This window comes from Notamacropus eugenii, chromosome 1 (assembly GCF_028372415.1).
Source record: "Notamacropus eugenii isolate mMacEug1 chromosome 1, mMacEug1.pri_v2, whole genome shotgun sequence".
Classification (NCBI taxonomy): Eukaryota; Metazoa; Chordata; class Mammalia; order Diprotodontia; family Macropodidae; genus Notamacropus; species Notamacropus eugenii.
Genome location: NC_092872.1, coordinates 310731316 through 310758298, shown reverse-complemented (window position 1 = coordinate 310758298; position 26983 = coordinate 310731316). Strand labels below are relative to the sequence as shown.

The window sequence follows — 26983 nt, the reverse complement described above, 5'->3', positions numbered from 1 at the left end:
ACCAGGCTAGGCAATGGGTACTCCAGTCTAGCAGGCCCACAAAGTGTGTGAGACAGGTTGTTAGGATCTAGTAGATCCATTGAGGGTTGTGGTGTGTTAACAGTCAAGGAAAGTGGTTGATAGAATTATTCTTATGTATCTGTGAAATTGGTTGACATGATGGGCTCAGGGACAGAGGCCTTAGCTGTTCCCATGGAATATAGATTCTGAGGCAGAAGGGATTTCAGAGGCCATTGAGTTCAGCCCACTGCTGAACTAGAATTCCCTATAAAATCCCTGAGAGGTGGCCATTTATAGTCTCATTGCAGACCTCTGCTAACGGAGAACTTGCTCAATTTCTAAGGTAACCCATTTCACTTTTATACAGCTGAAATTGCTACGAAGTCTGTCCTAAAAATCAAGGCGAAATCTGCTTCTTATAAAGTTATAACAATTTTTACTACTTCTCTCCTCTGAGTAGAGGCAAAGTATGGTGAGATATAGTAGAAAGAGCATAGACGTCTCAAAAACTATTGTCTAAATTCTGGTCCTAGCAGTGTGACTTTAAGTCACTTAATTTCTCTGGGTCTCAATTTTCTTATTTATAAAATGAAGGGGTTGGACAAGGAAAGGTCCATTCTAGCCCTAAGTCCTATGAAATGAATGTGATCCCTATACCCAGATAGCTGCCCTTCAAATACTAGAACATAAGCTATCATGTGACCCTTGAGTCCCATTTCCTAAATATTCCCAGTTCCTTTAAGTCATCCTCATGACATAGTTTAGATGACCTCACCATTCTGATCACCCTCCTTTGGAAATGCCACAATTTATTAAAGTTTTTACTTAAATGTTACACCCAGAAGACAGCTCAATAAACCAGACATGGTTTAACTATGGTGTAGAAGAGTAGGATTGTAACCTCTTCTGCTTCTACTAATGTGTGCTGTGATGTGCATTAGGATTTGGGGCCATGACATCTCATTGTTGATTTGTGTTGAGCTTTCAGTCAACTGAAACTCCCAGATCTTTTTCAAATATTGTCTAGCCATGCCTATTTTCTTCCATACTTGAATAGTTAATTTTTTTAAACCCAAGTATAGTACTTATTGTTCAGTCGTTTAGTTTTATCTGACTCTTTGTGACCCCATGGACCATACAGTACAAGGAGTTTTCTTAGCAAAGATATTGAGTGGTTTGCCATCTCTTTCTCCAGTGGACTAAGACAAACAAGGTTAAGTGACTTGCCCAAGGTCACATAGACAGTGTCGAGGCTGGATTTGAACTGAAGTCTTCCTGACTCTAGGCCCAGTGCTCTGTCCCCTAGCTGTGCAAGTAAATGACTAATTCTGCTAAATTTCACATAATTAGACTCTGTTCACTGTTCTAGACTTTCAAGATCTTTGATCCTGATTCTATAACCCAACATTTTAGGCAACATGGAATAGTGAACAGAGAGCTAGTCTAAGGATGAAGAAAATTTGGGTTCAAATCCTAGGTCTGACACATATTATGTAACCCTAGGCAAATTACTTAACCAGAGGCACTCTGGGCTACAGACAACTCTAAGACTTAAATCAGAGATCAATCGTGATCTGCTTTGGGCAGAGGAGTTTCCTACTCCAGTGACATAATTGATCTAAATGAAGCAAAAACAACATATTAGATATCCTTCCCAGCTTCATATCAGCCCCAAGTCTGTTGAGCAGTCCATCCAACTATGCCTTTAATCAAAGCACTGGCCAAAATATTGACTAAACAGAGCCAAAGACCCATGGCACCCTATTAGAGAGACCTATGTTCTAAGCTATCTCTAGATCTTGGTAAAGTGTCTGAGAAGGAAGGCTCCTATCCTGGGAATAGTTCTCATATTTGTGAGGTCATTTTGAGGTTGTGTTTCAGTGAAGGCGAGCAAGGGGGAAAGCTCAACAGGCCAAACTCTTACCCGGTCAAAGTGGTTGAAGGAGGCTCGGAACTCATTCATCTGCTCTTGGCTTATCCCTTTGGCATCTCGGGTAAGGATCTGGTTCTCCACTTCATTCATGGTCCTGGCGATGGTGGTGAGGAGCTGTTCCCAGCCCACTCGGATGTGCTGGGAGATCAACGTTACTGTTACAGGGTGAAACTACCCAAATCTCTGGCTTTCCCCTTCAGCAAAAGCCCAAAAACCTGTCTGTGCATTTCAGACTGATTTTATGACATCATCAATGAGGATCTTTTGGAGCAATATATTCTCAGGTAGAAATACTTCAAGTATGGACCATGATTTAATGACCCTAGTAGGGACATAATCTAAGCAACGGGTAGAGTCAGAAATATAATAGCAAATAGTTGTAGGGGAGAGGGTAGGAGGTTACCAAAATATAGATTTCTCTCCAACTAAAGGAAATAATGTACACACACACACACACACACACACACACACACACACACACACACACACACACACACACAACGTCCCAATAGTCGTATCCTACTATTATTCTATATCAGAAAGAAACTGCTGGAAAAGGAAGGAGATTAGAAAAATATATGTACCAATGATGACCAAGATTATTTATAAGGATTAACGCTGGTTCTGTTTCCAAGTTTTAAGTTTAAGGGAGACCAACACATCATCCCCAGCTATTCTCCCCAACGATCATACCTCCATGGTATAGTTGGTGTGCTTGTTGTCAAAAATAAGAGCCTCCTGGATCTGCTGGTGGTCTCCTTCCAGCTGGTCAATCTTTGGTTTGTAATTGACGATGCTCTTCTCATACTGTCGAAGGTGATTGAGCTGGTCCTCCAAGGTGCCATGCATCTCAATGGAGATACGGCCAATTTCCTACAGAAGCAAAGAGAGAGTGACACTGCCTCAAAGTCACCCCCAACCAAAGAATTCATACAACTGTGACCTACAGGGAGGAACTTTTGGCTGCCAGGAATTCCAGCACTTTAACCCTTTGGATCGCTGTTGAGACATGGTCTTTCCCAGGAAATGTCAATGGAGCCTCAAAGAGTTTTGAAAAGATTAAGATTCTCAAGATTGAGAAAGAATAGGAAAGAACCCAATTGCATTTTTGATATGTAAAGTCAAAAAAAGGGAAGGATTGTATCTGTTTAACCTAGAAATATTTGAGTCCAGAATTCCTTCAGGACTCCATCAGGAGAGAGCAAAGTCCTAGAATAGTTGAAATGATCACAGAGGAGGGTAGCAAATAGAAATTTCTAAGTCTTTCATAATCTCAACCTATCCTACCTGTGCAATCTTATTTCCAAACATAAATATTTCACTGACCACTACATAAATCATGCTCCTTTCTGCCTCCATATAGTTGTTGAAGTTGTTCTAGCTGCCTGGAGAGCCCTCTTTCTACTGAAATTCTAACTTTCCTCAAGAACACCAAATTATGTCTCATTTCATCCAAGAAGCCTATACTGACTTCAGTACTTAAAAATATGGACTATTCAGGCTAGCATTTAATGGTACAGTGGTTTATACTGTTCCCTGATTATTTCATATGGGTTAATCTTTTCTACTGAAACAGAATGTAAGGTCTTGGAATGTGGAAATTGTATTTTTTCATAGAGTCAGTAATTTTGACCCATTAAGGGATCTTAGAATTCATTTAGTTCAAAGGTGTCAAACTCAGTCCTACAAAACTTCTCATAGAGAAACAGATTAAATGTAATTGGGAAATGTTTAATAAAATAAATAAAAATATGATACAACGTAGATAATGTTAATTTGTGGTTTTCTAAGTCAATATGTACATCCTTATGTGGAATTTAATGGCCCCCATTTCTATGTGAGTTTGACACCAAAAGGTCTAATACCTTTATTTTGTAGATGAAGTAGCCAAGAACCACAGAGCTTAAGTATACAAGGTCACACAAGTAGTAAGTGATAGAAACTGGGATTTGAATCCAAGTGCTCTGAATCCATATCCAGAACTCTGAATCCACTGTACTATATTGCCTCTTAGACTTCTGTATCCCTCATAGTCCTTAGCATATTGCTTTATACATAATAGAAACCCAAAAAATAATTAACTGACTGAGCACAGGCTCTTCTAAATTCTGGAAGTTATCTATGGGATACTAGGATTTACTCCCTCAAAGACAGAAAAGAGAAGTCTTCCCTAGGGAGAAGGTTGAGAGAGAAGAGCTAAGAAACTGGTTGTGGTAGAGATGGGAAATAGGGAATGGATGAGAGAAAGAAGAGGAGAGAGATCTCAGCATTCAGTGTTACCTCCATCTTGGTCTGGATCCAGGGCCCAATAATATTGGCCTGGGCTGCAAACTGTTTGCGGAGTCGTTCGTTCTGCTGCTGACGGGTATGTTCCTCCATCAGGGCCTGGTCCCTCCGTGGTACTAGTTGCCGAACCTGGAATGCCAGAAGACATGAGTGAGGGGGTAGATCTGTTTGGGTACCAAACGAGCAATACGAGGTCTTCTGCTTTGTTCCTCCAAGCCAGCTGCTATTCTCCCCTTCCATCCCCCTGTACTTTGAAATTTTTAAGCCCATTGCTTGACTCACATGATCCCATTTGCCATTGATCTCCTGAGGGGTGATGGTTGTGTAGGGATTGGTCCCAGCCATATTGACATGGTATGTCTGAACAATTTTGGTAACTTCATTATGGATTCCTAAAATGGCCTGTCGCTCCTTGTCAGCATCAGGGAGGGTGGCTTTGAATTGTTCATGTGCTGTAGTCAATCCCTAGGTGGAAAATAGGAATATGAGAAAAGTTACAAGAAAATACAGTCATCAACTCCAAGGGTCTAGTGCCTTCCATGGACAAAAACATTAAGAACTCTTAGGATACTCAAAATAATGAATATTGGATTGCTGGAAGCTGAATCACACAAGCACCCTTCTGAACAACTACCATCACCTAAATAACATGTGCTTCTAACCAGAAGGAGAAACACTTAAGAAAATTGCCTGTTGCTACTCTAAAAACTAAAAATCATTCATAGAACCAAAGGAATTATAACTGGAAGGGATATTAAAAACTGAATCCAGAGGGTTCTTAACCAGAAGGTCCATTGCCCTCTGAGGTCTGTGGATAAATGTCAAAAGGCCTGTAAACTTGGATGGAAAAAAATATTTCTGATAACTGTATATCAACATAGTAGGTTTCAGTTATAATTCTATGCATTTTATTTTATTCACTTAAAAATATTATTCTGAAAAGGTGGTTATAGGCTTTACTGGACTGACACAAACTCTGATCTAATCCAACCCCTGTATAATATAGAAGAGGATAACGAAAGGAAAGGTGAATTGCTTAAGGTTGTACAGCTATTAACTATTCAGGACTGACAGTCAACACAGAAAAGCCAAAATGGGAGCTTTATTAATTGTTACAGGAAGAAATACCAGCCAAGATAGTCTTTGGCAATGTGTGGCCCCTGGGATTAGCTCCTTTCTTTAGCCTATAGGTACAAAAGTCTAGAAGAAGCCACTCCACTGCAAAACCCTAATGAAACTAGTTGGACTTGACTTCTTTAGTCAATCAAGAGTATACATTAAGAGGGTACTGCTAAGTGCTAGACAGACAGACAAATCAAACAAGAAGCTTTTATTCCACTAGAACTTCAGAATGCATCTTGTCAGGGCTTCCAATCCAGGCAAATCAACCTTAAATCTTACAAGAGATCTTCCTCTCTTCACTGCTGTTTCCCTATATCCCAACAAGGAGTAAATTCTATAGCCCTTAATGGGAGAAGAATATAGCTGTGTTATAATAACACTCTCTGCATTCTCTTGAAAGATCATTTTATCCAAGCAAAATCTGGTTAAAATAAATATTAAGGGTAACCTTGAAGCAATAAGGCAACAAAAAAAAAAAATGAAACCAGAATGTAACCTGATTATAGAGGAGGGGGATGGTAGATTAGAAAAAATGAAAGGACAATCCTATTTCCTTATCTTAATGGTGATGATAGGAATTACCATGAGAATTTATAGACTACTCAGATATTCACAAGTTTCAGGGGATATTTTTTTTTTGGTGGGGGAAAGAGGTACTAGCTACTGGACTCACTTTCTCCATGCCTACAGTATTTCCCTGAATCATTCCTGCTGAGCCATAGGTAGCATGAAACCCTTCAGAATTAGCTCAGATTCACTATTTTTTAGGGACTTAACGTTGTGGAAAGGTGAGTACCTGGATCTCCTCTATGGTATGCACAATGAAGGTATCCTGTAGATCTTCCATGGCCCCTTCCATCCAGTTATTAAAGGGAGCAGCTCTCTTGGCATATTCCAGATACAGTTGGTCTATTGTCTCTAGCAGCTTCTCTGTCCGCTGGGCATCAAAAGAAAGTAGGAAGTCAGAAGAGAAAATAGGGGCTTAGAAGATCATAGATTGAGGGCTAAAAGGGACCTCAGAAGCAACTGAATCCAAATCTTTCATTTTGCATACGAGGAAACTGGAATCCAGGGAGGTTGTGACTTGCCCAAGGTTACATAGGCACTAAGCCTAAGAAGCAGGATTCAAAACCAGGTTTTCTGATACCTGGGTTCTCTTTCTACTAAAAGCAGCTGGATGCAGAGCAGGAGATGACAGAAGAAGTAAAAAGAAAAGTAATTCTCGCTCTAAGGGAATCATCATTTAATTTAGACACTAAACTCTAAAAAGTTTTACAGAACAAATCCTTTTGTTAAGGGGATTTATTCTATGAAGTTAGGATTCAGTCAAAGGGCCACACTTGAGGACCTAGAAGGGGCCACATGTGGCCTTGAGGCCACAGGTTCCTCACTTCTGGTTTAGAGGAATTAAACAGAGAGCTTGTATTCTTTTCACTATAGTAGAAGATGCACATTTTAATCAGGTCAGTGTTTCAAATGGGGAAGTCTCAGACAATTATGAATTGTCTGTTTTCCCAATCTTGGAGAGATGTAGAACTGGGGAAGGGGAAGGGCAGAGGGAGAAGACAAAGGGAAGGGAACACTGAGGTGGGTGGAGGGGGAAGAGAGGTTTCCCAGCCCAGAACAGTAGAAAATTAAGAAGCAAGCAGGAAAAGAGGAATGTATTTGAGATACAGCTTTCCTTTCAGAGCTCACCTCTAAAGCTTCCCTTCTCTTTTGGGTTAATGCTCCCAAGTTGTCCCACTGGTCACAGATCTTTTGGCAGCGAGCATTGACACTGGGAGAATTGTAATAATCCAATTCACTATAAAAGAGACCAAAAATCATTTCATACACTGCTCTTCACTATAAAAGAATAAATTTGTGATTTCAAAATAATGTAATGACCAATCTTGATTATAAAGGACTAATGAAACTTATTTCCCTATCTCCTGTTAGGAGAATGGTGGACTAAGAGTAGGAAATTGTACATACAACGTAGGACATGATAAATGTGTCAGTTTGATTTGCTTCACACCATTCTTTGATTATATGAAATGGTTCTATAAGGATGATTTTGAAGTGATGCTTTATAAAAAATTTAAAAATGAAATAAATTCCAAAGCATCCATGTTTTAAAAAGAAAATCAAAGAACTAAAAAGAAAAGAGTAAACCAGTATGGTAGTCTTCTTTGGTGGAAAAATACATGCAAGAAGGTTCACTGTGGGTGCGGCTTTGACAAATTGAAAGAACACACAAGGCCAAGGGATTCTCCATTTATAACAACGAAGTAATCTCCAGTAAAAAGGAGTCCTCTCTGGGTTGGATCTTTCCCTCCCAAATGAGACAGAGGGAATGGGAGATGGGGGTAGATGAAGAGTAAAGGACCCAGACATGGGCAAAAAAGACAAAGGCAGGCAAACTCTAACTCTCAGGAGTAAATGTCTCAACTCTAAACTGGCTGGGGCACCAGATGTATTCCCTGGCATCTAAGGGAAAAGCAGTTCCAATGTCATTTATCCAAACTAGAAGTCAGATGACCTCCATTCAAGCCCCCAGTCTAACATTTCCTAGCTCTGGGATCCTCTCTAAGCCTCAGTTTTCTCATTTACAAAATGGGGGTTATAATATTGTCACTACCTACTATTGAGGGATTTTTGTGAGGCTCAAATGTGAAAATGTAAATAAAATGTTTTTGAAGTTCTGATTACGTTAATACCCAGTAGGTATCACCTCAGACCTTCTAAATCCATCCCCATTCCCCTGAGAGTGAAGTGGAATGTGGTCAGCAGCTCAGATCTGCACTGAAATTTGCTTTTGCACTATGGTTTTCTGCATTCATTGTCTTCCTGCATGGGGGTCAGCGTTCATGGACCCTGTGATCCCTGATGGTTCGAGTCCTTCCCATCTTGAAGGCTAAGACCAAAACAAGCAGCTGAGCTAGAGTTTCAAAAAGTTATGGGCACTGCCCTCCCCAATCATGTCATGATTCCAGCATCCCCTGCAGGAACACCAAAGCGGAGAAGGGGTTGGGGGGAATGAGAAGCGAACGAATCCTACTTCAGCTCTTGCGCAATAGCAGCAATCTGTTCCACTCGGTCCTGGTGAGCAGCAAGGTCGCTCTCAAAGGCCTCGTGCTTCTTCAGCAGGGCCTTGATCTCGGAAAGGGTGGCTATCTCATAATCCTTCTGCTGCAACATGGCCTCCTTGCCTAGGTTCAAGAAGGGTTTTGGTAAATCCATGGTCTCAAACAGGCTATTAAGAGGTAAATGGGGGAATACTCCTAACCCCAGATGTTGCCATGAAACAACTTAGCTCATCATGTACTCTCACACAAATCACCTATTCAAGTCCTTGTTAAGGAAAAAATGAAGCCTTTGCCAACTAATTATTCATGCCCATAGTAGCCTCTCCCATGAAGCAATTATTATCTCTAGTAACTGTTTAGCATTAATTATATGCTGCCCCGAATTGTTTTATTATGTAGTCATGAGTACATGTCTTGTCACAGTAAAGGCAGAAACAGAACAAAGTTCTTTTGTAACTCCTGTAGCACACAGCACAGGTTGAAACATACGATAGCGGGAGGTATTCAATACATGATTAAAGGACTGTTGGACCATCTGACTACCTATTAGTGGACTATACCAAACCAGCAGCCACAACTAGTATTGCCATTGACCATGCTCCTATGACTGGCTGGTTAGCTTAGTCAATCCAAAAGATCAATTCTGCCCATGGTAACAAAGCCTTAGGAAGAATAATAGGTGGACCAGTTATCTTTGCTCTTACATCATCAGAATCTTGGACCCTCGCTAACCATCTTACAAATGGGGTATATATCATGATACAGACAAAAAGAGAGAAAAGGAATGGGTAACCACAACTCTTGTGAGTACCTGCCACCCCCAACTCATGGAAAGAACATTGGACTTGGTGCCAAAAGCTCTGGATTTTCTTCTTAGCCCTGAGTTCACAAGCTATGAACAAATCACTTAACTTCTCTGGGCCTCAGTTTCCTCATCTGCAAAATGGGGGTGATAATGCTCCCATTACCTACCTCACAAGGTTGTTGTCAGCAAAGTACTTTGAAAATTGTGAAGTACTAGAATAATGTGAGCAGTTATCAATATTTGCTAAAAGAAACAGACTTGAGGTGCGTGTCCCACTGATGGCAGGTCATCTGTAACATCTTCAGAAACTCAGGTTCAAGTTCCTCCAGGAAGCCTTCCCTGGGAGGCCTCTTCTCTCTCAGGTAAAGAGGTCTCCCAAAATTTCTCACAGTACTTGGCCTAAACCTCTCTTCCTTTGTACTTATCTCAGGCTTCTTTGTATACATGTCTTTAATCCCGTTGGTTTATCAACTCCTTAAGAACAGGGTCTGTGCCATAGCTTTGCATCGGCAGCCAGCGTCTAGCACAGTGCCTTGCACTGAGTAGGTGCTTAATCAACCAATCAATCAACAAGCATTTATTAAGCACCTACTACGTGCCAGGCACTGTAATAAATAATAAATAAATGATGAATGAGTGAATGAATGAAGGACAGCATGTTTCCACGTGGAAGTCAAGTGAAAATGAACTCATAGCATGCATATATTACATACCCACTTAACTCCTTCCTCCCTCTTGCCCACTCCCCAACAAATGCCCCAATCTTTACAAGCCAAAATTCACTGACAGGCCATATAAATCTTATAAGGACTTGGGGAAAGGAAGGCAAGCTGACCTAGAAATATTACCACAAAGCTCAGTTGGAAGAAAATCAAATGGAGAGGCACTCTGAACTAAGAATTCCAGAGATTCTCATATGTGGGTCCTACGAGATGCGTCTGAATCACTCCTCTGGGAGCTCTTCTCTTGGCCTCTTCTTCCAGTCCTGATACCACACTTACATGCAGAGTGCAGCATCCAGAGGAAAATCAGTGTTCATCTCTGTGCCTCAGTGCCTCTCAGAGCAGAGACAAATTCTGCATTAATCAACTGTGAAATAAGTATTCATGGAACACTTATTGCCTGACCTAGCGTGTGGCTTCCTACACAGAGACCTTAAAGAGGATCATCAGTCCCATTCTGGTTAAATGCTATGGGATAATTTGGAGGGACTATGGGCTAGATGGCAATATTTCCCAGGGTACAAATATTAGAAAGAAAGCAAGAAAACTAGGATCCCTTAGCTTCTAAGGATCCCTACTTAGGGAAAATCATGAAAAGCAGGTCAGAATCCCTCTGAGGTTGGCCTTACCATCTGTCCAGGCTTCATGGATAGAGGCCTTCTGCCGGAATTTCTCAGCCAGGTGGTCCAGTCGCTCTAACCTCCGGATCTCATTCAACTGCCACTCCTCATAGCCCTTCTCTGCCTGCTCCAGGCCACTCCATGCATTATTGATATCCTGGAGGGACAGATAAAGATAGTGTCAAAAAGGACAGCACTTCACATCTAAGCTCATTTCATTATAGGAAAGCCCAGCTCCTAGCCCCACTGGACTCTGGAACACTGCCAGCTCATTCCATCATCATGGCATCAGCTACTCTTTGTCTTTCAGGACAAGAATTCTTCTCCAACCCCACTTAACCTTCCACACCCCAACTATTCCCAACCCCATAACTGATCAACACCCATCCCTCCCACCCTAAAAAAAAATTGTTTCTTTCCTTGAGGCCACTTAGGCCATCATTGGAAAGAGATTTTCCTGAATTCTTCTGGCCCTGGTAGAACACAGTGAAAATGTCTTATCAGGAGTTAGGGTCAAGGAGATGTTGATGGGCAGAGTCCAGACAGTCACAGAAGCTCAGATTTGGAAGGGACCTCAGAGGTTGTCCAGTCTAACAATGAATAAGAATTCACTCAATAACTTCCCCAATAAGTGGTCATCCTTTGCTTCTAGACCCCTAGTTTGAGGAACCCACTATTTCCTGAAGCATCCCATTCTAATTTTGGATAACTAACAATCACAAAGATTTCTCTTTAAAAACAAAACCCTAAATCTGCCTCCTTCCCACTCCCAAGTATGATTCTCAATTCTGCCCTTTGAATTCAAACACGGCAAATGTAATCCCTCTTCCATGTGATAACCCTTCATATTCCTAAACACAGCTATCATGTTCCCCCAATTACCCTATGACCTTCTGCAGGGTCAAAATCCCTATAGATTAGACAATCTATTAGACCTTAGACAAGAATTAATAATTAGGAGCCAACTCCCAAGTATAATTCTCAGTTTTGCCCTTTGAATTCAAACAGGGCACTATACTACATAATAAGGAAGGAGTCTGCTAACGATCCTGACCTCGGAGCTTACCCTCTATGAGACAAACAGGATGAATAAATGAAAAACCAAAACAATTAAAAGCTAATGTGGGTGGGAGGTGACATACGATGCCTATAACACACACAGATTTTATGAGCTATAAAGTTATTTCCTCACAACAGTACCACAAAGGCAAGAACTTAAATACCTTTTGTTCTGTCACTTTCAGAATTTACTCCATTTTCCCTATTAAAACATAATATTTCTATTATATTCTTTAAAAGCTATTCTCATAAATGGTACAAGTCTCTCTGAAATGCTCAGACTAATCAGCATTGTTTTCTTTGTACCCATGGGTGGGGCAGAGGGTCCCTGACAATATTTAAAAAGTATAAAACATTTATTAGAAAGAGATGTCTATCTCTCAGAAGGTACTCCCCAGATCTCTAAGCTGAGTGTTTAGCAGCAAGAGAAATGCTTAATAGGCCAATACTAAGCTATAATGATCTGTCCCTGAAGAAGATTGCACTGATTGCTTGGGATGAAGCATATCATTCCTTATGAATCTAATGACTCATTCACCAGGAATGCAACATGTTTCCTTTTCTTATAATTCTTTCTTTTTTGGGGGGGGAGGGAGGGGTGGTGGTGGAAGGGGAGAATATAATTTCTTTGGGATAGGAAATTCCAAACAAGAAGACTCCCTTTACCAATGCAGATCAGTTTCTGCTCTGGAATGGATAGTCTCAGAGGGCTGTCTGGGCCAATGAGAGGTTAAGTGACTTGTGTAGAGTCACACCACCAATATATAGGTAGGACTTGAATCTAAGGTCTTCCTAACTCCAGCTTCTCAACTCCAAACTTCCATGCATAATGCTATCCTGGCCTTTCACATAAAATTACAAATAGGATTATCCTGAATCCTGGTCAAGTTTCTTGACTACTCTCAATTTGTAGCTTCCTGTCCTTTGTAAGTATCAAACATGGAAAATGCTATCCAAATCTAGAGGAAGAGCCATGGAGTCAGACTGCAGATCGAAGTATACTATTTTCCCTTTTTTTGTTTTTTCTTTCTCTTATTTTTTCCCTTTTGTTCTGACTCTTCTTTCACAACATGACTAATGTAGAAATACGTTTAATATGATTATACATGTACAGCCTATATTGAATTGCGTACCATCTTGGGGTGGGGGGGAATTTGGAACTCAAAATCTTTTAAAGTGAATGTTGAAAACCGTAAATAATCTAAAACAAATAAACAGACAAACAAATAAATAAGTAAATACATAAAAGAAGTATCAAGCACTCTGACCACAACACTCCCCAGTATGGTCTGAACCACATTAAAATGTAATTGAGAAATATTTAACTTGCCAATAAAAAACTAAATATTAAAATGTTGTTTTCTAAGTCAATACATACTTGCAGGGATTCTTAAGTATGGTGCAGTGGTTTCTGTTTCTGTTTAAGTTTGGCACCACTGCCTTATTGTGTTTTGTCCTTTATTATTGAAAAGGACCATGACATGACAAAAGAAAGTGATGCCATGACTTGCTAATGAATTGGAGTTGAGGGAGAGAGGGCTGTGTAAAGTCATCAGCCTCACTTTCTCCTACTGAGCCATCTGGGTCCAGTGGCCAGATATAGATCAGGATGACTGGAGATGGCCCAGGAAAAAGCACAAAAGGAAATCTACTGTAGAGTTTTGGCTAGTGTTTAGGTGAATGCGGCCAGAAACAGACTGTCTACAGGTAGGCATCAAGGTCTCCATCACCAGGTAAAAAGGGGCTTACGTGACTGAGAACCACAGTGGTCTAAAATTCCGGAGTAGCACTCAGCCAATCAACTCTTTGTAAAGAAGATGCCTCAGTAAAGCTTGTTTGCAAGAAGTAAGAGATGGAGATTTATGATGTCATATACAGTCTTCTTCTTGTGTTCTACTATGTATAGGGAAACGTTCTTTTGGGAAGTGATTAAGTCCAAAGTTTAAGAAAAATGATTTCAAATAAAGTTTTGGTTGATTTCGCTCCCTTCTTTGCAGAGGTGGGGCACTATGGGTGTGGCACATGTATGTACTACTATCCAACTCCATTAATGTATGGGTTAGTTTTGCTTGGTTATTTTTTCCCCTCCCTCTTCATTTTTTTATTACAGAGGATAGTTCTCTGGGGAAGGGTGGACTTTGAAATTAGGCTGAGGCAGAAACAAGTGTCAATAAGTTTTTTAAAAATAATAACAATGATGATAGTTTTATTTGGGCCTAGAACCTCTATGTGTATTCTAAGAGTCAAGCATGACAGCACGTCCTCCTCCCACATGAATAGCACTGTGCCCATCTCTGCCTGCCTACAACTCACCGAGACCATCTTCCCCTCAGAGGGCATGAAAGCAGGCCTGTTGCTGAGTCGGAGTTTGGTCTGCAACGTGTTAAAGTTGATCTCCAACTGGCACTTTTCCTGGACTTTAGGGGGCTTGTGCAGGCGGCGGTAGTCTCGGAAATCCTCCAGTTTCTGCTGCATGGCTTGCATGGTGTTCTCAGGGGTTCGGTTCTCCAACCATGGCACAGTGCGGCGGATCCACTCCAGCAGCTATAACAGGAAGAGAGAAAAGCGTCAGAGATAGTAAGGTGTAAGGAGAGAAGGTAGAAATTGGCATCCTAAACCTCACAATCCAAATCCTAAAACTGAAAGGTAGCTTGGTACAACAGAAATAGGAGTAGCTGGGAAATTAGAAGACCTAGGCTGAAACTCCATCTCTAAAATTTATGTGACCTTGAGCAAGCATCTCTGGGCCTCCGTTTCCTCATGTTTTTACAGGAGGTTGGACTAGATGGTCCCTGAGGTCTCTTCCAGGAATAGATCTGGGGTCTGACGTGAGCCCTTATGAATCTAATTTCCCCAGCATTCCTAGGCCCGTTATTTAAATTAATCAGAACTCACCCCACCAGGTCAATTCCAAATCATACCCATACACATTCCAATAGCCTTTTCCTGGTTTACAGTAAATATTACTCTGTTCATGTGTGTATGCGCATATACATGTATGCACAGAGTCACTGAATCTGGAGAGTATTTTTAAAGAGCAACTAATCTGTCCCTTCATTTTAGAGAAGGGGAAGCCAAGGTACACAGAGATGAAATGACTTGTTCAGGGTCATAATATAGTCAAGAGTCAGAGCTGTACTGTACAACTTTTACACAAAAATATAAAGTTGCTCCATATAAGCCTTGGCAAACTTTGCTATGACGAGTGAGCACACATAGCATCTGGATATACCCTACTGCCACAAAATGAGGCTGGACAATGACATGAGAACAACTTTCCTTCTTGCACTGACTCAATGAAAGAAAAACACCATTCCCCACCATGATCAGGAAAATGCCTGGGCACACACCCCGGGCAGGTACCTACATCACTGGCCAGCTTCTCATAGTCTTCCATAAGCTGCTCATTCTCCTGGTTGACTGCCAGCACCTTGCAGATCCGATTCGCTGCTGTCTCCGCCTTGCAAAAGAATAGAGAAAGAGAAAGAAAAATCGCTTGCACACTTGCCCCAGAATAACCATCAGAGGCTAGATAGGGTACTATCTGCGTCAGGGCCATCTTCATCTCACATCTAACCCCAGAAAGGTCACTGTCACCAGTCCACACAGAGAAATTCAAAGTATCCTCCTATTTCTTCTTTACCTATTCATTACTGTTGACTCTCTAGGACCTGAATGGATTAGATTCAGCTTCTACTTGGTGCTAAACAGAGGTGCAAACCAAGAGTGCCTCATTCTAATTCAATCCCTAACTTCCCTCTGTTTTGATGAATATAAATATTAATGTTTTATATTAAAAAAAAAACAGGAGCATGTTTCTAGGGAAGGAGAGAGAAAGAAAGCAGCAAGGCATAAAACATCTACACCCCCTCTCCCCCGCAGATAAACCAAGTAGATAATTTATGTGTGGTTAAATGAGAAGTCATTAGAAGGCCTAACTAAGAGGGAGATGCCTAAAGAAAAATTACATATTGGCTCCCAAGGATACACAGGTTTATTAAAACAAAGGATAATGACCAAACAAACCCCCCCAAAAAAGTCTTTGTATTCACTATGCCTAAAAATACCCAAAGGGGCTTCAACTGCAGTGGGAGGGATTTGGGATAAGAAAGAACTTCCTGAAGGTGGGAGTAATTAAATAATGTTATCCAGGTAGGTTGTGAAAATCTCCTTCCTTGAAAAGCATTTCAACTAAGATAGCTAGCTACCTATCTATCTTTTGGTTCATCTATAATACGAGATAGAGGAAGAGGACCAGATTAGCTAGTCTTTTCAGTTGCAGAGTTCTTAAGAGGAATGAATGACTTATATGTATAGGAAGTGAAGTGGCAGAAGGTGAGATGAAGGCACGAGAAAAGCAAGAGAAAAAGGAAAAAGAGGGTGAGGAAAAGGAAGGAGAATGGGGAGGGAGAAAAGGAAGAAGGGGAAGAGGAAAGAAAGGAAAAGAAAGGGGAAGAGAGAAGAATGAAGAAAGAAAAGAAGAGAAAGAAAGGAAGAGGAAGGGGAGAAAAAATGGAAAGGGAAAAGAGAGGAACTTGAGTGGAATAAGGGCAGTAAAGCGTTAATGGCAGATTTCCAATGCCATGTTCAAATCTAATGTTTAACATAAGGCTAAAGGGAACCTGAGGGTGGATGAGTCCCAGATAATACTAATTTCCCAGAAAGGGAAAAGTATGGCAGAAAGAAAACTGAATTTGGAGCAAAAGACCTGGATTTGGGTCTTAGGACTGTTATATACTATCTAAGACTCAATAATGGCCCTCCTGTAAAATGGTACCTGATCTAAATGATTCTAAAATTCCATCTAGCTCTAAAAGCTCTGGTACCTTTATTTTCAATCTGGTCTCACCAGGCAGAAAATGTGATTCTGATAAAAGAGATAAGTAATAAGGGTTGAGGGAAACCTCTAAGGTCTCAGCATAGAATTGAATTATCCCCACTTTGGGAAAATCAATTCAACTCTGTATTATTAAATGACAATCGGGTAAACTAAGTTAACTACTCATATATAAATGAAATCAGAATTAAAAAATCAAATCGTTCATGATCTCTTCTTTTTCTTCTCACCCCATTGTCCTGTTTTGGTTAAAATGTAGAGAGACAGGGCTGGAAAAGGGAGATGAACCAAGCCAACTGCATTCAGCCCAAAAGAACATGAAAAGTACCACCTCTGGCCAAACTTCCAGCCCAGAATTATCTAGCAATGATACCAAGTGAAAGTGTCTTTCATGTCTCTATTTTTCAAAGTTGGATATAGTCTATAAAGGAATCTGTATGATTTACTTGTATTTGCTGTATGGGTTAAAATATGCTTTGACATATTTTTACATGCAATTAAAATGAGTTTGGTTCTTTTAAAAGAGCTAAACTTCCCTCCTGTGTAGAAGTGGGGGATTGTGGATGTAATTGTATATATCATTACATATGGTGGTATTGGTTGGCTTGGCTTAACTGCTTTCTTTCTTATTCTCTATTATAAAGAATGCCTTGATGGAGAGGGGAGGGATATAGTAAATGAATGAATGAATGAATGTGATAGAAAAACAACTGATATCCCTATTTTTTTTTAAGAAGTGCTAAGATATTGAGTGGGCTTCTGTCTGAGGAGATGAATTAGAATCACTTCCAGTGACCTCCCACATGGAGAATTAGCAAGATATAATTAAGGGAAGAAGATTTCACAGGGTTTCAAACAAGAAAGCACCAGAAAGGTTTAACCTTCTCCTTTTACTTATAAAAGTTCAGAGAAGTAAATGATTTCTTAAGGTCTCACAAAGGGACTGAGCCAGACTTAAACCAAATCCCCTAAATGGGGATTTCTGCTATACTCTATGTAAGCCGTTGATGGTCCAGAGGCTTAGGGGTTTAAATTCTAGTTCCAGTGCTCACTAGCTGTATGGTGCCAAACAGGTCATTAAACTTTTCTGAGACTCACAGTTTCCTTACTGGTAAAATGGAGACAAGTACTTTCAGTATACCTGCCTAGATGACTGTTGTAAGGAAAGCACTCTGTGAACTTTAAATATGAGCTATTATCTTTATTAATATAAGGACCTCTGAGAAGAGAATTGGTTAATTCTTTAACAGAAAGAACTCCTTTTGAGCCCACAGGGAAGATTTAATAGCGTAGGGAACCACATGGCTAGAGAGGCCCCAGAAAGTAGAGATTTGTTCTGGGGAGAATGTTTGTTCCAGAATGAAGGGAATGATTGTTCCAGAAAGGGAAACTATAGAGGGGAGGGAGGTTTTGCAATAGGAGTGAGGTTTTTCCTAGTTTACGGGAAGAAGTAAACAGTATTATGAAAAAAGAATGGGGGAGGAAAAGAGAAGAAGGGAGGGAGGGAGGGAGGGAGGAAGGAAGGAAAGCTGGACTTGGGGTTAGAGGAGCTAGGGTCATAGGATCATAGATTTAGAGCTAGAAGGAACCTAGTCTAGACCTTTTGTTTTATGGATAAGGAAACTACACTATGCTGCCATTCAGGTGGCACTGGGTCCCAGAGAAATGAAGTAACTTACTTAGTACAAGTAATAAGGAGCAGAACTAGGACTTGAACCCAGGTCCTTTGACTCCAATCTGACAAATTTTCCATTCCACCATCTAGCTAGGTGACTTTGGACAAGCCACTTCATCTCTCTAGGCCTCAGTTTCCCCAGCACAGCAACAGCAACAACATCCAGATGACAGCAGGGAGCGAACTAAGGTCTAGCCATTCCAACCAAGAGTTTGGGAGGGATCAGAACACAAAATTGCAGTCCAGTAGCTGAGGCTGGAGACACAAGCAAAGAAAAGAAAACTAATACAATGGATTAAGAGAGCCCCAACACATAAGCCCAGAAGAATGTCAGTCTGGTGTAGTGCACTGAACACTAGACTTGGAATCAAGGAAAAACCTGGGTTCAGACACTGCCTCAGATACTTACCAATTGTGTGACCCAGGGAACAATTGTGGGCCTCAGTTTCCCCATCTGTAAAATGAGTGGGGTTGGACTGGAACTCTAAGGTCCCTTCCAGCTCTAAATCTATGAGGAACATTGTCTTAGGTCTCTTCCAACTCTTGATCTTAAGACATCAGGTGTGTTCAAGACTTTGCAAATTTAGCAAAGGAGTAAGAAATAAGGCAACAGGAATAAGAAATTATCCAAGGAACTTGGACTATCTACTAGCTGAGATGTGGTGAAGATTGTGTGAAGATAAGTTCAAGTAAAGTAGGACAAAGGTCTCCTGAATACCAGTCCAATGTTCTATGTAACATCATCTTGCCTGTCTGTTTATATATAAACGAGTATCTGAGTGAAATTTTTTGTGTGTACAGTCAACTTCAGCATCTCAAATTTGCACTTTCTATTCCTTTACTTTCTTGTTCATGAAGTGAATGAATTATCTATCTTAAGGGTTTATTGTTTTCTTTTAAAAATATTACATTGATGGGGTTTTCCCCTCATCACTGTTATGGTCTACTGATACCATTTCCTCCCCCTTGTATATATAGTCAAAGAAAGCCAAGCAACAGATTGATTGGTCACATATGATCAATTCTCCACCACTAGTTTTGAAGTTTATTATAATGTTGTAAATCAACTGTTTTGTATTTTACATTTGCATGCTCTTTCTTTCTGGGAGTTTTTAGCAGTCCAGTCCCTCAAAGATGAAAGCAAGGTATGAACCACTGTAACTAGCAACTATTATTGATTCACCTGGTGGCAGATAACCAAAGAGGAGACACTAATAAATGCAAATCCTCCAGAAGAGTCAGCAAATATCCTTACTATGTAGCATTAACATTTCTTTTAAATGACATTTTGAATTAATCACTCATCGTTTGGTCCATGTTTTAGAATTATCATAATAAAATCCATATAAACATGGTGACGATCTCATCTGTATTCTAACGTCAGTGGTTTCTTAACTGTCAAATCCAATGACCTCTTATCAGTCCTGATTCTTTTTGACTTCTCTGTGAAATCTGACACCACAGGTCAATCTTTCCACCTGATACTTTCTCCTTTCTAGGTTTTTCCTCTAATTCTTCACTCTTGGTTCTCACCCATCTGATAACTTCTTTTAAGTCCCTTTTGCTGGATAATCATCCACAGAATATCCTCTAAGTAGGGTTACCACAAGGCTCTATCCTTGGCTTTCTTCTTTCCTCATTCTATATACTCTCTCATTGGCTCTCACAGGATCAAATATCTCCATATAGCAATATAGTTAACCCTAGTGTCTCTTCTGAGCTATATCCCCAACTGCCTGGTGGACATTTCTAACTGGATATCTCATAAGAACCTCAAACTCAATATGCTTGTAACAGAACTCATCTCCCTACCCAACTCGCTCCTCTTCCTAATTACCCTATTTCTGTTGAGGGCACTGCTATCCTTCTAGACACACAGTCCACAACCTTGGAGTGATCCCCGATTCTTTCCTCTCTTCCTCACACCCTATATTCAACTAGTTGCCAATTTTTAAAAATTTTAACATATCTCTCCACTCACACAAACACCACCCTAGTCTATGTTCTCGTTCTCTCTCACTATTATAATGGTCTCCTAATTGATTTTCTTGTCAAGTCTCTCCCTTTTCATTCTATCCTCACACAGCTGTCAAAATGATAGCTCTAAAGCATAAACCTGGCCATGTCATTCTCCTTACTCATAAAGTTTCAGGGGCTTCCTATTGCCTCTAGGATAAAACACAAATTCTAGGTGGTGCAGTAGATAGAACCCTGCTTCCACAGTCAGGAAGACCAGAGTTCAAATCTAGCCTCAGACACTCCCTACCTGGGTGATACTGGGCAAGTCACTTAAACTGTTTGCCTCAGTTTCCTCATCTGTAAAATGAGGATAATAATAGCACCTACTTCCCAGGGTTGTTATAAGGATCAAATGAGATAATAGGTATAAAGCATTTAACTGCTACATAAAATGTTAGCTATTATTGTTGTTACTATTTTGTCCACCCTTTACAACCTGGCTCTAATCTTCTTTTCCAGGTTTATTAGACATCACTGCCCATCGTGCCCTACAGGTCATAGTGAGGCTGGTCTTATATGCAATATTCTATTTCCTGTCTGTCTTTGGACAGGCTATTCCCCCAGCCATGGATGTCTTTCCTCTACCACATTACCACCACCTCTTGGGAGGGAGGCAGAAAAGAGCTACTTCTAACTTTAAGGCAGTATCTTCCAGTCCCTACAATAAGGAAATTCACAAAGAAGCAAAATCTAAACCTCAGATCCTCCAGAATGACCACTAACAAACACAGCTTATATCATAAAGGGAAGACTTGCTGGAACAAAATTCTCATCACTTCTGAACTCATCTCCCAGCTCTAAGAGACAATCTTACTCACTGTCATGCCAAATCACCAATGAGCTAAGTGGGGGTGGAGGGAGGGTATAAGATAAGCACAAGAGCCGAGGAGAACCAAAGCATCGCTTGGATAAAAGCAAATCAGCTCCTGTGAGAGCCAGGCCTCACCTGCAGAGAAAAAAACCCCAGCTATCCAAATGGCAGGCTAAGCTGTATGTTCTCAAATGACCTTTAACAGAAATTCAGCTAAGAGAAATAAAGTTCCTGAGCAAGGGGTCGGGGATCTGAGTGGTACAGAAGTATCAAGTGAGGCCCTTGGCTCTCATTATTTCTCTCCCTTCCCTGTCCTACCTAACCCCTGCCAGACAAGCTTTAGGGGAAAAACTAGGACATTAGCTTCCTTGGCTTTAACTCTTTGCCCCAAGTAGATTAAAGGCAGGGGAAGGGGAAGGTGCCAAGATGGCTTCTCTCCTTGGGCTTCCCAGAGTCTCATTGCAAGACTGACCTTTGGAAGGACTCCTGACCCAGGATATGAGAAGACCCCCATGCCACCCAACTTTGCCCTGCACAATGACCTTCTTGTGCCAGGAATGTGGACCAAGGGAGCATGAAATGTTTACAGCAGGAGTGGGAGGCAGGGAGAATATCACAATCAGGCTGCCACATAAAAAAAGAAAAACCCCCAATACTTCTCTTTCGTGCACTGCCATTGGCTATCACACAGCAAATGCTTTAGAGACGGAAAGGCAGGCAGGTATGACTAACGATGGTAGTGAGAGAGACAGCATGAGAGGGACAAAAGGAGAATGGATGCAAAGAAGAAAAAAGAGGAAAGAAGGGAAGAAACAGTAATATGAAGTGAGCTCAGCCCACCAAAAATCTTGGCACTGGAGGGAGGAAACTCCAAGGAGCTCCTGTTCCTGAGTAGGGAGGTGAGCACCCTGGCAAGGATGGAAGACCTCCTGGCCTAACTTATGCAGGCTTAAAAAAATAGGAGAAAGGGGATGGTAAAAATGGCCCACAGTGTGGGGGAAATAGTCTGAATAAGAGTGGGGAATCTCAAAAGATGCAGAGAAGGAACGAGCGGAAACATGAAACAGGAATGAAACAAAAAAGTTAAGTGGAAAAACTGGAAAGAAAATGTATATAGTCAGCCAATAAGAGAAATGTTTTGGGTCTGGGCTGCCCTCCCACAGGTGACCATGAAGAGGGCCAGGGAGGCCCATCCAGGGGGCAAACTGAAATTGTATTGGGCAGAGAACTATGCTAGGAATAGATCTAGGCCATAATTCCCTCAAACTCTGAGTTCAAATCCTGGGGAAGAAAAGAAGGAGAGCAGACAAGGGCCTGAGCAGAATGCCACTATCTAGGGAAAAAGTTCTCTGGGCTCCAAATGACTGTAGTAGGGCAAAGGGATAGTCTATGTTTCCCTTTGTTGGGGGAGCTTCTTTGTACACAGGAAGTGCTTCAAGGCTATGAAGGAGTAAACACTTCATCCTATACTGGAAAGGGAACAGGATTATATGAAGGGAGATGGGAGCAGGATGAGCAGAACTCTCAGATAGCAAAGGCTCTCCTTCCTAGGAGCAGAGAGAATGAGCTAGCTTTGGTTCACTTTTTCCCTTTCCTCCTAAAAAAAGAGCTAGCATCCCTCATGGGGTAAGAGGAGGTTAAGAGCTAGGGAAAAACAGATGTTATTTGTGATATTATTTCAGACCTTCCCTACCAAATGCCTGATTTTTCAGGCTAAAGGCTTCTATAAACCCCCCACCCTACCTTGAAAAGCCTGCTGGATGGGTACAGAGAAGGGTCCTGAGCTTAATGCCTAGGGATAAAAGGGAAAACAGGCATTTGACCGTTCTCTCTAAGCTAAGGCAGAGCCTATGGAAGTGATGAGAAGTCAGAAGAAACAGGAGAGTGACAGAGGGAAGAGTGAGAGGAATGGGCTGGGGAGGAATTATATCTCACCTTCTGCGCACCTGAGAAGGCGTGGCAGTAACATGAAACATAGGTCAAAATGGCCTTCTCATCCGGCCTTAGCGTGCCTACAACATCTGCGCAAAGAAGGAAAAGAGGTTGAAAGGATAAAGTAAGAAGCAGCAGCACACAGAATAAAATAAAACAGTTGTGGGGAAAGAGAGAAAGGAGAGAGAGGGAAAGGTGACAGGGAGGGAAAGGGGAGAGAGAGAGAGAGAGAGAGAGAGAGAGAGAGAGACTGCAGGGACAGAGCAGACACAGTAGAAAAATAGACCAAGAAAGAGCAAAAAGGAGGGAAGAGCGCAGTCATGGGAAAGGGAAGAAACTTCCTATCATGCATATCCAGACAAGACACATCAATTTCCATGCGGAGACCAGGGAATCCAGATGAGGACATGATCCGTGAGTTAGCCCCATGGGCCAAAGCAGCATTCCTACCTCCACAGGGGTTTCTCATCCTGGGGTCAGGGAAGGCCAAGGTCATGCTGGGTTCTTTTCTTTGTCATGAGCATTTCTCCAACAAGATCAAATACTCCTGCTGCTACCCCAGTAGGGCTGGAGACAATCTCTTGTTCAGCTCCTATACCTCCTAGTTTCCAGGGAGGGGCTGGAGGCTTGTTGGTTACCTCCCTGGGTGGCCCAAAGCAGAGCTGAGCAGAGGGTTGTGGGATCTAGATTCATTCCCCAATATTATCAAACATCAATTATAGGTCAGACCCTTAGTGTTGAGGTAGATGAATGCAGTCAGGGGCAAAGAGCTCAGAGTTTACACTCATTCCATGAGAGGAGACTGGATAGAGGGTTGTTTGTGGGACAATATTAAGTCAAGTCAACACAACAGGAAACAAGTAGGGCAATCTCTTATCGTGAGGTCCAGAGTCATAATATTTAGGGTTCCTTAGCAGGATGGAGGAGAGATTAAGGATTATGGTTGCAGGGTTTCTCCTGAAAACTCCAGTTGCTGAGACTGGTGTTAAGTTCCTTGCCAACAAAGAACTTGGACCCACTCAGAAGACCTGCCAACCCAGTGGAAAAATTCTGTGGTCCACACTGCCGCATTCACTGCACCTGAATGCTAGCTATGGATGAGTCCTAAGAAGAGTCTATTCTTTTCACCAGTGGCCAAAGCTAGTGATGAGAAAGCCTCAAGCCATTTGCACCGGATTAGAAGGGGCACTTGCCCCACAGCTTTCAGACACTGGAGAAGGCAGGAAGGGGGAGGGGGTCTAGGGAAGAGTCAGCAGGAGTAGAGCCAAGCGATGACAGCATACCTATTTGAACCAGTCCTTAATTCTACCAAATGGGAACCAAAGCAGAGATACCTGTAGCTATAAGTGGGGGTTAAGGGAAGGGGGAGAAAGAAAGGGAGGGAGATCAGAGTAGGGGAGCAGAAAATATAGTCTAAGTATTTATTAGTAGGAGGACTAAGTGTGTTGTATACAGAGAGATCTAGGTACCCCATGATACCTTTTGGGCTCCTGAGAAGGCGTGGTAGAAACTAGAAACATAGGTCATGATGGCCTTTTCATCAGGGCGGGCAGTTCCAACAATGTCTGTGGAGAAAAACCTAGAGTTAAGAAAGAGTCAATTGGTAGACCGGGTTAAGAGGGAACTGAGGGTAGAGGACAAACTGGTACCTACTCAGGATTAAAAGAGGAAGCGGTCAGAGTCTTAGGGAACCCAAACATCTCCTGCCATTTCTGGCCTCTGCCCCCATCCTATTTGGATAACCTTTATGAATGAGCTCAGAACCAGGGCATGAAAAGTCTGAGGCCCTAATCCAAAAACTGTGATGAACAGGGTTTCCACCGGCAAACCCAAACCACATATAAATTATTCAGGCCAAGAGAAGTCTTGTGTTTTTTTTCAAACCTAGCACCAAGAATACATAAAACTATATCAGCCCAAAAGAGGAAACCAGCTACAGAGAAGTCTTCCTCACCCCTCCCCCACTCCAGGATCTGGTCATCCTGTTCTTCAAGACCTGGTCAAAGTTGACTGAGAACTTCTTATCCTAGGAATGACTAGAATTCCATCTCCTCATTATCCTCCCCCTTTCTTTCCTCTAGTCCAGGGGTGGGGAGCCTGCAGCCTGAAGGCCACATGTGGCCCTCTAGGTCCTCGAGTGCAGTCCTTTGACTGAATCCAAACTTAACAGAATAAATCCCCTTAATAAAAGGATCTGTTCTATAAAACTTGGACTCGGTCAAAAGGCCACACTCGAGGACCTAGAAGGCCACCATGTGGCCTTGAGGCAGCAAGTGCCCCATTGCTGCTCTGGTCTCTAAAGAAGAAGGGACATTCCTCCTTGCCAAAGCCAACCCCCCTACTTGTACCTTTGTATCATTTCTTCCTTCAGTTTACTTACTTGATAATTTCATTCCCTGCCCCCCCTTCTCCAGTCTCTCTCTATCCATCATCTTGATCCTACCTGCTATGTATGTGTCTATCCCAGGGATCTGTCATGATCACCGCCATGAAAATGACTTACACACTCTCCATATCTATTCCTCACCTCCAATCCAGCATATCAACTGCTTATAGAACATCTCCACATAGCTATCTCAGAGGCCTCACAAATTTAAAAAGTAAAAAAATTGAAGTCATGGTCACCCCCACCATCCAAACTTTTTCCTACCTTACCTTTAAGTCATTCAGGTTTGCAAACTTGAAATAATTTTCAACTCTTCCTTCCCCCGTACTCCCCATGCCCAGTCATTTACTAAGTTCTGTTGGGTCTACTTCTAGAACATTGGCCATAGCCAAACTCTTCTGTCACATATTGCACTTCATCTCCTTAGCTTGGGTCCTCGCCACCTCTTGCCTAGACCACTTATATTCCCTCTAGGATTAAATACAAATTCCTTTATTTAACATTTAAAGGCTTTCCTAACCTGGCTCCAAAATTATTTTCCCAGACTTTCACATTCCTCCCCATCCATCCATTCTACAACCCAGCCAAACTGATCTACCTTCTGTTCCCTCTATATAACATTCCATCTCCTTCCTATGATTCCTTACCCCTATGATTCTTTACACAAGATGTCTCCCCTGCTTGTCATGCTCTAATCACTTGTGTCCCTTGAAATCCCTTCAAAATTCAGCTCAGGTGTTATCAAGCCTTTCCCAATCACCCCAACTGCATTCACCACTCTCCTCTTACCAATATTACTTTGTATTTGCTTTTCTGTAGATTTTATATTTGTCTATCTGTGTACATACTGTGATTTTGTCAATGCATCCTCAGGTCCTAGAACACTATCTAGAAAAAACAGTCCTACAACACTGAACATAATTCTAGAACAGAGAGGGCATTTAATGGCTGCTAGCTGGATTGACTCAAAGGACTACAATAAAGGAGAAGAGCGAATAAGCAGTTCAGAGCCCTCTGGCAGCTTGGCACATGTATATCAGGGTGAGGGAAAGGAAATCAAGGAGAGATCTTGTGACGTTTAAAAAAGAAGAGCTTGGCTACCTTCTGCATCCAGCATCTTTGGGATATCCAGGTACTTCTCTGCCACATCAAAAGCTGTATTTAGGTTTGTGAGTGGGTCATCCTAATGGGAAGGGAGGAAAGAAAAACAAAGGAAAGATGTGAGAACCCAAGGAATCATTGGCCAGCCCCTATCTGTACAGTGAGCCAGATGGAAGAGGACCGACTGGCTCTACTGAATGGAGTCATGCCACACATGGGTTACTGCCTCTGAGTAAAGCACATGCACATGCGTGTGCACACACACACGCACACGCATATGCACACGCACATGCACACACACACACTCATCCATCCCATGAACTGATTGTGGCCATATTAAATTCAGTTAGTTCTATGTTTATCCTTCCTCCAGGATGGGAAGTCCTTTAGATTCTAGCCTTGCCAATGGAAAGCAAGATACTTAGAAGCAGTACTTCTACCAAGGAATCCTATTAAATTGATTGACAGTTTCACTCTAAGAGTTTTCCATCTTTGCTGGATTAGAACAGCTATGTTGCTGATTTGCTAAGTAGCCACCAGGGGGTGGTGTAAGAGAGCAGCTTTCTCAGTAAAGCAATGGACCTAAGGATTTGGTCAATCAAAACAC

At 41.7% G+C, this 26983-nt stretch overlaps 1 protein-coding gene across 3 annotated transcripts in view; it reads right to left on the bottom strand.

The window, feature by feature from the left end:
• The window catches only part of ACTN1 (actinin alpha 1), a 129405-nt gene that overhangs the window by 11530 nt on the left and 90892 nt on the right, over nt 1-26983 (bottom strand). For all 3 annotated transcript variants that reach the window (XM_072629506.1, XM_072629507.1, XM_072629508.1), the window contains exons 7-18: nt 26377-26458; nt 24369-24454; nt 14983-15075; nt 13929-14159; nt 10566-10713; nt 8382-8532; nt 7037-7145; nt 6138-6278; nt 4502-4684; nt 4214-4348; nt 2627-2806; nt 1925-2071 (exon numbers count right to left, since the gene is read on the bottom strand). In XM_072629506.1, coding sequence (XP_072485607.1) covers nt 1925-2071; nt 2627-2806; nt 4214-4348; nt 4502-4684; nt 6138-6278; nt 7037-7145; nt 8382-8532; nt 10566-10713; nt 13929-14159; nt 14983-15075; nt 24369-24454; nt 26377-26458 — 1686 coding nt within the window. The remainder of the gene's footprint in view (nt 1-1924; nt 2072-2626; nt 2807-4213; nt 4349-4501; nt 4685-6137; nt 6279-7036; nt 7146-8381; nt 8533-10565; nt 10714-13928; nt 14160-14982; nt 15076-24368; nt 24455-26376; nt 26459-26983) is intronic.